At 27.2% G+C, this 13,885-nt stretch overlaps 2 protein-coding genes across 2 annotated transcripts; both read left to right on the top strand.

Moving 5' to 3' along the window:
* The first annotated feature begins 5,334 nt into the window (after positions 1–5,334).
* On the top strand, positions 5,335–6,438 carry LOC106778159 (E3 ubiquitin-protein ligase RNF144A-like). Its single transcript, XM_022776060.1, has 2 exons — positions 5,335–5,974; positions 6,374–6,438. The coding sequence occupies exons 1-2, from the start codon at positions 5,335–5,337 to the stop codon at positions 6,436–6,438; spliced, it is 705 nt and encodes a 234-aa protein (XP_022631781.1).
* A 4,143-nt stretch (positions 6,439–10,581) lies between these two features.
* On the top strand, positions 10,582–11,154 carry LOC106778158 (agamous-like MADS-box protein AGL29). The gene has a single exon (XM_014666086.1). The coding sequence runs from the start codon at positions 10,582–10,584 to the stop codon at positions 11,152–11,154; it is 573 nt and encodes a 190-aa protein (XP_014521572.1).
* The last annotated feature ends 2,731 nt before the right edge of the window (positions 11,155–13,885 follow it).

Below are 13,885 nucleotides of genomic sequence, written 5' to 3'. Positions count from 1 at the left end.
GATAGATGGGGAAATGCTCTTTGTGAGAACGCGGTGCATGGATCACAAAAGTTTTACTGTCCCTTTAAGGATTGTTCAGCTATGATGATATGTGAAGGAGGGGAAGTTGTGACTTCATCGGAGTGTCCACATTGCAATAGACTGTTTTGTGCACAGTGCAAGGTTTCGTGGCATGCAGGAATAGACTGTGAGAAGTTTCAGAGGTCGAAAAGAGAGAAAGGAGAGAACGGAGACTCATTGGTGATTGAACTTGCAAAGACTAAACGTTGGAGAAGATGTTCAAAATGCAAAGTTTACGTAGAAAGAATTGCTGGATGTACACGTATTTCATGCAGGTTTGTGTTTTACATATTTCAAACCACTCTTTAATCTTATGAAAGTAGAACATGTTTTTAGGAATTTGGATTATCGATTTTTTTTTGTGTTATACCTATGTTGATATTGAACTTGCGAATCTTGACTATGTTTGTAGAATGTTGAATAGATGTTTGTTGATCGGATCCATGGAGAGTATATGTTAGAGAAATGGTGGTTAGGACCATTTTAATCTTGTAAAAGATTGTCAAATGATAGTTAGTAGTGTCAAATAATTTTTTTCTTTCATGAGAGTTTTCTTTTGCATTTTGAATGTATGTTTATTATTATTTCCTGTTTTAAATGTAATTCAATTAGAACAATATATGACCTTTTTACTTGATGTTTCGTTTGTTTTGCAGATGTGGCCATGAATTTTGCTATGCTTGTGGATTGTCTTGGACTTGTAAACATTATTCGTGTGTAGGTCATTAGGTTGAAAGAGTCCCCCAAGATTGGAATCTCTTGTTGAGTGAGTACATTTGAGATTTTGGATTTTCATAAGTATGTTCAAATTTGGATTATTATGCTTATCAGAACCATTAGTGGTTTATTCAGTGATTATTATCAGATTTGTCTTTTCAATCTAGAATTTCTTTAGGATTAATACTTCTATTCTCCAAAATGCAAAATTTACGTAGAAAGAATTGATGGATGTACACATATATCATGCAGGTTTAAATGTAATTCAATTACAACAATATATGACCTTTTTACATCATAATTCCTTTGTTTTGCAAATGTGGCCATGAATTTTGCTATGTTTGTGGATTGTCTTGGAGTGGTACACATTATTCATGAGTAAGTTTTGGTGGAGACCAAGTTGAAAGAATACCCCAAACATTGGAATTTATGGTTCATTGAGTACATTTTAGATTTTGGATGGCCATGTTCTTTTGGGCATGTTTAACTTTCGGATCATTAAGCTTATCATAACCATTAATAGTTTATCCAGTAATTATTATTTTATTTATCTTTTCAATCTAGAATTTCTTTAGGATTAATACTTTTATTTTCCAAAACATCTTTACTTTTTTTAATCAAAATAGGTATTTTTGTGAAATACATGCTTTTATATTAGGCTTTTTGGAAGATAATTTATTTTATCAATATTTTTTTTAGCTTGGTTACATGAGCGAAAGTAATAATTATATTAAAATGAGAAGGACCACTATAAAAATTAAAAAAAATGTTTAAGAAGAAATCGAACCTTATATTTGATTATGTTTGTGTTGTTAGTTTTGGAAAAATTCAAATTCAAGACAAATTGGTTACTTTAAACAAACATATAATGAAAGCATTAATAGAAATAATTGATACATGCCTATGCTGAATGAGTCAGTTTAGTGTACGAGAGAATAATGTTTAGTGTTGTTTGTATAAATGATAAGAAAAAAAAAGTTTAAATAAGATTTATTCATTTATTTATTTTTGTTAATTTGGTGATGGCTTATCTTGTTTTATTATTAGTTTTTTTTTTTGGGTTAAATATGTTTTTAGTCCCTATACTTTGGGGCGATTTTGGTTTTAGTCCCTCTTTCAAACTATAGTACAATTTAGTCCTTCAACTTTAGAAAAATATGGTTTTAGTCCTTTTTACCAAATTTTTTAAACTTTATTTGTTGTTTCAAGCACGTTACATTATAGCATTTGAATTGTTTACACTGTTTGACACATTTTTGCTTCAATGTTAACTGAGAAACACGTTTGAAACAGCAAATAAAGTTAAAAAAATTTGGTAAAAATGACTAAAACCAGAGTTTTCTAAAATTGAAGGACTAAATTGTATGAAAGAGAGACTAAAACCAAAATCGTCCTAAAGTATAGGGACTAAAAACATATTTAACCCTTTTTTTTTTATTGTTAATGTTGAAAGAGATATAAAATTTTATAGTTGTGTTACAAATAACAAAATCTCACATTCTTACATCCGGTTTAATAGTATATTGCAATTAAAATAGACATTACATATCAAGAAATGAGAGGATAAATTTTTCATTTAGAATAGATACCGAAGTTTATTGTAGTTATCTCTTAACTTATATTTTTATACTTCAAAGAGTACTATAATACTAAATTAATACTCTGACTCTCTAACTCTAGATTTTAGTATTACTTCTTTTATACTATTAAGGTAATTATAATTATTACAAACAAGAAGAAATAGAAAAGAAAGTGTAATTTAATGTATTAAAAACAATCATATAGCATGTTTATACAAATGGATATAACATATGTATTTATCTCTTCATACTCTTAGGGAACTTGTCTTGTGTATGATGAAACAATTTGTTCAGATTAAACTACCAATCTATTAAAATATTAGACGTCGAGATTAATATGTTAAATATTTATGGTTAATACATGACAATTAAATTAAGGATCTCTTGTTATTTTTCACGACATACTCCACCTTCTCTATTAAAGGTTGGATGGGTATTAAGAGGATAAAATCATCTCCCGTTTCAGAGTAATTTACATCAATATATTATACTAATGAATATTACTATAAAATATCTCATCGAAATCTATGGAATCACGTCAAACACACACGATTTTATTATTTTTATTTTTATACTTTTATATTTTTAATCTTTTACATATAATAATTAAAATCTTATCATGAGCAATATGAATTTAAATTTAAAATATGAAATATTTATGTGAAATTTAAATTATTAATCATTTAAAATATTTTTTTCAATATAAATGAATTGTTTATGTATAATTATATAATATTATTATTATTATTTATTTAAATATTATTTGATATTGATACTCTAATTTAAAATTGATATAATTATAATTTTATTCTAAATATTTAGTATTTTATACAGTAATAATATATTGTATTGAGATTTTTATTTAAAAAAATAATTAATTGATATTAAAATAATAAAAAAATTAATACATAACATTAGAAAAAATAAGCATGTCATAATAGAAAATCTTTACTTATTATATATATATATCATAAATTTGTACTGTAAGCATAATTATAATATAATGAAATTATCTCCTAGCAATCCGGTTCGCGTTCCTAGTCCTAAAACTTGGCAAACAAGTTAGAAAGTTTGTATCTAAGACTGAAAATACTAACCGTCATTAGAGGTGTCATTTTAATTTTAGCGCACGGTGGTACGGGACTGCGGTAACAGCGACGACCGAGTGGTACAGGCGGCGGTGATAACGACGACCGAGTGGTAGAAGGGGAGAATCGTGCACCCGGTTAGCGTACTTTGTTTTACCGTTAGGGTTTCGGTATATATACTTGAATCTCTTCATTTTTTAAAGCAATTTCTGCATAATCCTTTGGTATTTTTAAATGGGATGAAGTTTAGTTACATTCTTTTAGTTACATTCAGGTGATATTAATATTGTTAAAAGGGATGTAGTTTGGCTAAAATAAGAGGAAAAGGACATTGGGTTGGTCTACAAGTCGGTGCTTTTGTTCAATGTATTCTATTTTCTACCATGGCAAGTTACATAAATTGGGAACAGATTTTATATATGTTGCAAGAACTTATTTTTCTTAAAAGATTGTTCTTTTATACTTTTAAATAAGAAATTATATAACCGTTTTTAGACTGATTGAATATCAAGATAAAGGGAGAGTGGGGCTTTTTATACTCTCTTGCTGATATAGGAGAGGATTAGGATGACCTCATTCCACACAAGTTTCGATTTCATTTCAAATTCATTTTTTCTCTCGAATCCAATTGCATGTGGCTAATTTTTGTGAATATGATTTTGGAAAACTTATGAGTCTCGTGGTGGACCGAAAATTTGTGGTTTAAGGCACCTCTGGTGCTGCCTTCGTGTCCAAGGAAAAATGGATTGAAGTTCATGACTTGGGACTTGATCAATTTTTTACCTAGAGCTAAATATATTGATAGTTCGTGAACTTTTAATTGAATTCTCTAACATGTCATATTCTAATATAACATGTCATATTTTAATATAATAGTTACCTCTCAAAAATTATTTATTCACAAATGAAGGAAGAGATGTGTTTGTTGAATGAGGATCTTCATTGTAATATGAATTGCTTTTTCATTTTTCAATGGGAGTTGCAACTGCACTTTCCTCCGCAGTTTTATTTGCTTCGTGCTTCCTTTTTTTTTTTTTTTTCTTTTTCTGCTTATATGGGTCTACTCTAAGTTTGGACTCATTCTCTCTATTTGGTAGAAACTTTACTTTTACCCCTTTATGGGTTCGAGGGTGTTAAAACTCTGTCATCTTTTATTATTAAAAAGGTCAAATAATAGCAGTCTTCGTTTGTTTTGATCATTTGATACGTGTCATTATAAATTTATTTTTTAGGAGAATATAAATGTTGCAACATATATATTCTCTGGCAATTTTAATCCATTAATAACATTGGATACCACTCTTGAATCTTTTAGACCAAAAAAGTAGGTCAAGATAGAAAATTTATATCTAAAACACTGAAAGGACTGTGACTAATAATACTATAGCCGTCATGACCCAAATATGCTAAACCACAAGCGAAGTTCTCTACTAGAATATAAAGTATCTGATCTTTTTGGAAACAGAAACGGGAAATTAATGCTTTATATTCCTGTATTCATATCACATTCATTAGCATTAAAACTAATGTGAATTCGAGCACTGACTTTTTGCATCTCCATTGGTTGCAATTCTTGCAATATTTAAAACAGAACCGTCAAATATTTAAGACCTATGATTATCATTTCACCTTCTGCATTTGCATTTCATCTACTTCTCTTTCAACACATCTCTTACTAAGTTTTCGTTTAGAAAATTTTTTCATGTGAGGGAATGGACCGAGCTTCATCCTCATCTTCATTTGTGAAGTTTCCCTCCACTGCTGAAGATAATCACTTGGTCGACGATTTCTACTTTTCAGCACTTTACGATGATGAAGAAATATTTCCAATTTCTGATGAGAAATATGCTGAAGAGCTGCAACTACAAGAAGCACTCTATTCCTCCGCTATGTTAAGTGGTAGGGTTAAAAAGAAAGCTGTTCAAGTGGATGTAAATGATATTGGTGACTTACCTTTGAGAAAACTCAAGAGGAAACATGAAGAGATCGATGAAACTTCCCTTGCACACTGTGGTATTTGCATGGATGCCAAGCCTGGGAAAGAAATGTTCAGGAACCAAAACTGTTCTCACCTTTATTGTGATTATTGCATTGGACAACATGTTGCTGCAAAGATTCAGGAAAACATATCAATGGTGAAATGTCCTGAGCCAAAATGCAATGCGGCTATAGAGCCTGACAACTGTCGTTCAATTATCCCTAAAGAAGTGTTTGGTAGATGGGAAAATGCTCTTTCTGAGAATGTGGTGCTTGGATCACAAAAGTTTTACTGCCCCTTTAAGGATTGTTCAGCTATGATGATATGTGAAGCAGGGGAAGTTGTGACTTCATCGGAGTGTCCACATTGCAATAGACTCTTTTGTGCACAGTGCAAGGTTTCTTGGCATGCAGGAATAGACTGTGAGAAGTTTCAGAGGTCAAAGAGAGAGAAAGGAGACAATGGAGACTCATTGGTGATTGAACTTGCAAAGACTAAACGTTGGAGAAGATGTTCAAAATGCAAAATATACGTAGAAAAAATTGCTGGATGTATACATATTTCATGCAGGTTTATGTTTTACATATTTCAAACCACTCTTTTATCTTGTGAAAGTAGAACATGTTTCTAGGAATTTGGATTATCGATATTTTCGTGTTATCCCTATGTTGATACTGAACTTGAGAATCTTGACTATGTTTGTAGAGTGTTGAATAGATGTTTGTTGATCGGATCCATGGAGAGTATATGTTAGAAAAATGGTAGTTACGACCATTTTAATCTTGTAAAAAATTGGCAAATGATAGATACTAGTGTCAAATAATTTTTTTCTTTCATGAGAGTTTTCTTTTTCATTTTGAATGTATGCTTATTATTATTTCCTTTTTTACATGTAATTCAATTACAACAATCTATGACCTTTTTACATGATGGTTCCTTTTGTTTTGCAGATGTGGCCATAACTTTTGCTATGTTTGTGGATCGTCTTGGACTGCCAAACATTATTCATGTGTAGGTCGTTAGGTTGAAAGAATCCCCCAAGATCGGAATGTATTGTTGAGTGAGTACATTTGAGATTTTGGATTTTCATAATTGCTCTTTTCAGTATGTTCAAATTTGGATTATTAAGCTTATCAGAACCATTAGTACTTTATTCAGTGATTATTATCATATTTGTCTTTTCAATCTAGAATTTCTTCAGGATTAATACTTTTATTTTCCAAAATTCAAAATTTACGTAAACATATATATGACCTTTTTACATGATGGTTCCTTTGTTTTGCAGATGTTGCCATGAATTTTGCTATGTTTGTGGATTGTCTTGGAGTGGTGGTACACACTATTCATGTGTAAGTTTTGGTGACCAAGTTGAAAGAATACCCCAAACATTGGAATTTATGGTTCATTGAGTACGTTTGAGATTTTGGATGGTCATGTTCTGTTGGGGATGTTTAACTTTTGGATCATTAAAGCTTATCCGAACCATTAGTAGTTTATCCAGTAATTATTATTAGATTTATCTTTTCAATCTAGAATTTCTTTAGGATTAATACTTTTATTTTCCGAAACATCTTTACTTTTTTTAATCAAGATAGGTATTTTTGTGAAATACATTATTTTATGTTAGGCTTTTTGGAAGTTAAATTTTTTTTATAGCTTGGATACATGAGCGAAAGTAATAAGTATATTAAAATGAGAAGGACCAATATAAAAATTAAAGAAAAAAATGTTTAAGAAGAAATTGAACCATATATTTTATTATGTTTGTGTTGTTAGTTTTGGAAAAATACAAATTCAAGACAAATTGGTTATATTAAACAAACAAATAATGAAAGCATCAATAGAAATAATTGATATATGCCTATGCTGAATGAGTCAGTTTAGTGTACGTACGAGAGAATAATGTTTAGTTTTATTTGTATAAATGATAAGAAAAAAAAGTTTAAATAAGATTTATTATATTTATTTATTTTTGTTAATTTGGTGGTGGCTTATCTTCTTTTATTATTATTTTATTATTGTTAACGTTGAAATTGTGTTACAAATAATAATAATAACAAAATCTCACATTCTTACATCCGGTTTAATATAATACTACAATTAAAAGATACATCACATATCAATAAATAAGAGGATAAATTTCTCGTTGAGAATAAATACGTAAGTTTATTGCAGTTACATTTTACCTTAATGTAAGACTAATTGAAAATACATACATTGCACTTCATCGTTTGAAACATTTTTATCTGATTATATCTTTAAGGTAATTATTATAAATAAGAAGAAACAAATAAAAAAAGTATAATTTAATGTAATAATTACATATCATATTTATAGAATTAGACATAATATATAAAAGTAATCAATCATAATTTGCTATTTTTCGAGACATACTATATTTTTCTCTATTAAAGACTTGATAGATATTAAGAGGGTTAAAATTATCTCTCATTTTGGAACAATTCTACATCAATACATTATATTATTAAAGAACACTATAAAATCTCTTTATGAGATTCATGAAATCAGATCAAACACATACACCACATTTATCATTAATAACACTCCTTATCATCATAATATTATATAAAGGAGCACCATACATGTCTCTGGAAGATCTTGAAGAGTTCAAGACCTCTTTGGAAACTTTTAAGTTTAATCTCATCACACTATTGCAAGAGAAAGAAACATGTTTTCCATTCAGTATGGCATCAAGATTATATATTAATTATATATTTTATTAATAAGCCCTCTTGCCTTTTTTATTTTATTGTAATTATGAGGTACTAGATTTTTCAATCGATGATAAAATATGAAAGCAAGTTTGTTTTTGAAGTTTGATGGGGATCCCAAAGCGATACCATTATTTGAAGAAATTTTCGTTCCCCTTAATAAATCAAAAACAAAGAAAGGATTCATGTAATCATAACAATATTTGTGTTTGATCTATGTCAAAGAGTGTAAACAATCTAAATACTATAATGAAACGTGTTTAAAACAGCAAATAAAGTTAAAAAAATTTGGTAAAAATGACTAAAACAAAAGTTTTCTAAAGTTGAAGGACTAAATTGTACCTTAGTTTGAAAGAGAGACTAAAACCAAAATCGCCCCAAAGTATAGGGACTAAAAACATATTTAACCCTAGTTTAAATAAAGGGATATATAAATCTTTCATGAAAAAAAATGTATAAACCTTTTTATTGTAAAAAAATTTATAAACCTTTGTTGAAAAAAAAATGTATAAATTTTTCTTGAAAAAAGATTTAAAGAAACGAATCTTCGTTGATAGATTCAATGAATATGTCCAGTTAAAATAATATCAAATCTTGAATGTTTGTTGCATTTCTTTTGAATTTAACTCTAAATTTTAAAATCCAAATCATATTTTTTATTTTCAACAATAAAATTTTTCCTACTAAATTTTAAACTTTTGAAAAATCCAATCAATGTACAACTCATTTTTAAACTTTTGAAAAAAGAAGCATGACACATAAATATCTGAATAACAACTAATTTTAAAGAAAAATATTAATTAATTACTATTGTGATCAATTTAAATATCAATTTATAAATTAAAAATTATTGATATTAAAATAATTTCAATTATCATTAAAAAGTTATAATTAAATTGTGAATTAGTCTTTAAGTGTGTTATTAAGGTTAGTTTTGACTATCAAAAATGAATTATTGCTTAAATTAATTACAAATTAATTTAGATACTAATTTTTTTATAGTCAACAATAACTAAGAGATTAATTCAAAATCTAATATAATTTTTTATTTGTAATAAAAAATATTTAAAATATCATAATTTTTTTAAATAGATATCTAATTTGGTCTACTAATTTTTTTTTCTTTCTAAAATTGATTGTTAATTATACATTTCTTATAGTGTATATTATTTAATGTGAACTCTTTTAATTTTAAACTATTAACTTAAATGAAAAATAATCTGCTTTAATTTGAGTAGCCAATCTAAAACAAATGAATTTAAGATATAAATAATTAATATTATCATTACGTAATGCATATATTATCGTTATATAATATGTATGTATATCATTCTTTATTTTTTAAATTATGAAAGAATTTACAAATAATAAGTTAGATTTAAGTGAAGATTATATATTAATTGTATATTTTATTAATAACCTTCTTACCTTTTTTATTTTATTATAACTATGAGGATATTAGATTTTTCAATAAATGATATAAAATTATTAAATAATAATTAAATTTAAAGACAAAAATAAATTAATTACTATATTCAAAATACGGACTATTTGCCTCAAAACCTAACAGTTATTTTTAAAAATATAAATAATAGACATTTAAAATAACAAAATATTTAAGATCATAAATCACATAATTATATTTATGAAATATATGTCTTACTTACTTTTCAAGTAACTGACATATATAAAAAGGAAATTTAATTTGGTGAACAAATTGTGTGAAACTCTTACCATTAATTAATACTTGATACATTAAATAAAAGATGTGTAAAAACCTTTCTTGAAAAACATATATAAAATTTTCTTGAAAAGATATTTAAAGAAACGAATCTTCGTTAATATGATTCAATGAACATGTCAAGTTAAAATCATATATAATCTTAAATATACGTTTCATTTCTTTTGAATTTAACTTAAACTTTAAATCCAAATCATATTTTCCAATTTCATGAATAAAAATTTATTTAAAATTTACGAAGTAATAAGATATATCAATGACTCTCTATTATAAATGTAACTAGATATTATCTCATATCAACATTAAAAAAAATTAAATTTATTTCAATTGTACATCTTTTTAATTTTCTTATTTTTATTAATATTTATTCCGTTTTAGAAAAAGACATGTTTGTTAATGGATCCAAACCAATTTTCTGAGAGAATAAAAATAAAATTTATAAATTTTAATAAGAAACTACATTTATATGTAATAATTGCTTTTACATGTTACTAAATGTTATTTATTATGTTCTATATATATAAATGATTAGATATTATTACATATATTATTTCACTTCTAAAATATTAATTTAATACAATAAAAAAGATAAAATTGCAATATTAGAACATTATAAAAAGGGCACCAAAACATTTTGTAATTCATATTTTGGTCTGTGATTTGTTTGTTATTTGTGTTATGTGCAATGGCTCCTTGTTCTACAGCAAAGAATGGAAGAACATCAAATCAAAGAAAGAGAAAGATTGAGATCAAAGAAGTTGAACAGAGAAACAGGCGATGCGTCACCTTCTCGAAACGCAAATTAGGGCTTTTCAATAAGCTCACTGAACTTTCTCTTCTATGCAAAGCACAAACTGCTTTGATCATCACCTCTGAAAATGGCAACGTGTATTCTTCTGGTTACCCTAATATTGACGCCGTTCTCTATCGTTATGTCGCCGGAGGGTTTTCTGAACTCTGCAGAGTTACACAGGACCAGCAAGAATATATAGAAAAGCAAAGGCTTGAATATGAGAATGTGCACAGAAACTTGAAAGAAAAGCAGAAGCAATTGGAAGAATTGAAAGAAGCGCAGAAGAGTCGTTCTTGTTTTGGTTCTTGGTGGAATCTCTCCCATCAGAACATGTCTTTGGAAGATCTTGAAGAGTTCAAGACATCTTTGGAAACTTTCAAGTTTAATCTCATCACACTAATGCAAGAGAAAGAAACATGTTTTCCATTCAGTATGGCATCAATGAACTCCCAAAGCGTTCTCTGAGGATTGTCGATTACAGTTTTTAACATGAGTTTCTATTAGATATATGTTTATTCTTTTCCTTTCTGTTCTGTTTGTGTTATAGTTAATTTCTATGTTATAGGTTTGACGTTTTCTTTTTTCTTCATGGTTTTTTTCGAGTATTTTGTAATCATCTTTTTTTTTTTTTCATTCAATAAACATCTTTTATTCTATTCTTATATTTTTCTCTTTCTTGTTTGATATCTTGTAATAATATGTTGTTTTGAATTTTTGTTTTGAAACATTGGAACAACCAAATGCAAATATTGTTTCGTTAATATGGGATCATCATCCACAGTCATTCTTTATTTTTTAAATCAAGAAAGAATTTACAAATAATGCGTTAAATTTAAGTGAAGATTATATATTAATTATAGGATAATGATATCTAGACAACATTTTTTTGACAACATTTAAACATTGATTATGTGTCAATCTGTGATTGGTCAAAAATTACTCCACAATAATGTTTATGATTATTATTATTGACTCTGGGATAATTTTTGACCAATCATAGATTGACACGTGATCAATGTTAAAATATTGTCAAAAAAGTGTTGTCTAAATATCATTATCCTTAATTATATATTTTATTAATAAGCCCTCTTGCCTTTTTTATATTATTGTAATTATGAGGTGCTAGATTTTTCAATAAATGATAAAATATGTAAGCAAGTTTGTTTTTGAAGTTTGATGGGGATCCCAAACGATACCATTATTTGAAGAAACTTTAGTTCCCTTAATAAATCAAGAACAAAGAAAGGATTCATGTAATCATAACAATATTTGTGTTTGACCTAATTTTCATAATTCATCCTATATTTTTATAATGATAATGTTGATATCACAAATGAATTAAGTGGAAATAATTTTGTGTCGAATTAATTAGAAAGGATGATATATAGCACTCTCTATATTTGTTTATTTTTTCAATGTTTTACTTTAGGAACTAATATCTTACGTTGATTTTTTTATAATATATCTATATATATATATATAATATGTGTGTGTGACGAACAGTGAGCTCATAATATTTAATAAAGTGTGTGAAGTGATGATAAATTTCGAAAGATAATGATGTAAAATGAATAATTTGTGTTCTGTTAGATATTGGAATTAAAAAATTAATTATGTTTGAATATCATAATGGAGAGTTGAGATTAACTGTTTATTGAGTTAGGTGTATAACAGAAGTCTTGAAGGAGTTCAATCTCCTTTTTACACAACTTCACCCTATCATAATTTATTTAAAAAAATAATTTAACATAATTACTATAAATTTATTGTAATTGCTTTTCAATATATATTAACCACATAAAGTCATTATACAAATATTTATTATTTGTGAACTGGACAAGTTACTTTCTAATATTTATTATTTGAAGTGTATTACTTAAACTGTATATTACATATTCACAGTTTAAATGATTTTCTGAAAAAATAAGAATCATAAATATCATATTGATGAGTATTGTTTCTATAATTTTAATCAAATTATTTGTTTTAATCAAATTATCATGAGAGAGGTATGTGTTCTCTTCACACAAAAGTTTTCTTGGCACAGCATTTGTGAATTGATCATGAATTATATATATATATATATATATATATATATATATATATAATATCTTATCATTATCAACCTAAAAATTATAGAATACAAATTTATTAAATTGAATATATTATTATTAATGTTCCTAAATTGATTTCTTTTAATATGATTAAAAATGTAAATTATTAAATACATCTTCATGATTCTCACATAAGCACAAATCATCTTTAACCAAAAGAAATTAGATTCTTCAACTAATAAATAATAAGAATGTATATAAAAATCAAACAAGTTTTGACCTTTCTTGAATGGTTTTGGAAGATCTTCAAGAATTCAAAACGTTTGAAGCTTAACCTCAGTGTTTGAAGCTTAACCTCAGTATTGCAAGAGAATAAGAAGCTACAGAATGCACAAATGCCATATAATATGGTTACACGGTCACACCTCTGAAGCATAGCATGTCGAATTTGACGACTTTACTCTTCTCTGTAAATCAACTTGAAGACATTATGAGAACATGTTCTGATTTTTTTGAGTGCTTTCATCATTTTTAAGTATGAAAAATGTCTCAATGATAATTTCAAATGGTTCTAAATAAAAATATTATTATTTTGGTATAGATGAGTAATACCAGTTGTTTGAAAATAAAAATTTACAAAGTATGAAATGTCACGTCCCATTAATTCTTTTTGTGTGAGTGGGAGACAAGCTTTCATGTCTCATAAATTCCCCATACGAGTGGGACATGTGTCACCGAGAGGGCATGAGAAGTTCAGAAAGTGAAATACAAATGACAGTAGGGGACTAGATCGATCGGCATTAGGATTTCTGGAATTGAGGTCAGGGAAGCTTATTTAATTTAGTTATATTATTTGTTTGAAACATTGGATGATTGAATAACCTATGTTTGATGATTTTGGTGGATTTATAAAATTGTATTCTTGATTGAATGTGTTGTTTGGCAAAAATTATTAAGTATTGGATAGTGATAGAGTTAAGACAAATTCTGAAGACTCTGTAAGTTAATCAAATATCTCGTATATAATCGTTCGGTCTTTCCTTTGTACGTTCGATCTAGAATAAATTTTGTAGAGGATCTTAGTTGACTACCGTTCAGCCTAGTACTAAAATTAAGCATAGTTTGAAGGAAAATTCCAGTCG

The sequence above is a fragment of the Vigna radiata genome, unplaced genomic scaffold, assembly GCF_000741045.1.
Source record: "Vigna radiata var. radiata cultivar VC1973A unplaced genomic scaffold, Vradiata_ver6 scaffold_215, whole genome shotgun sequence".
Taxonomy (NCBI): domain Eukaryota; kingdom Viridiplantae; phylum Streptophyta; class Magnoliopsida; order Fabales; family Fabaceae; genus Vigna; species Vigna radiata.
Note: the sequence above shows the minus strand (reverse complement) of the source record. Positions and strands in the feature narration are given on the sequence as shown.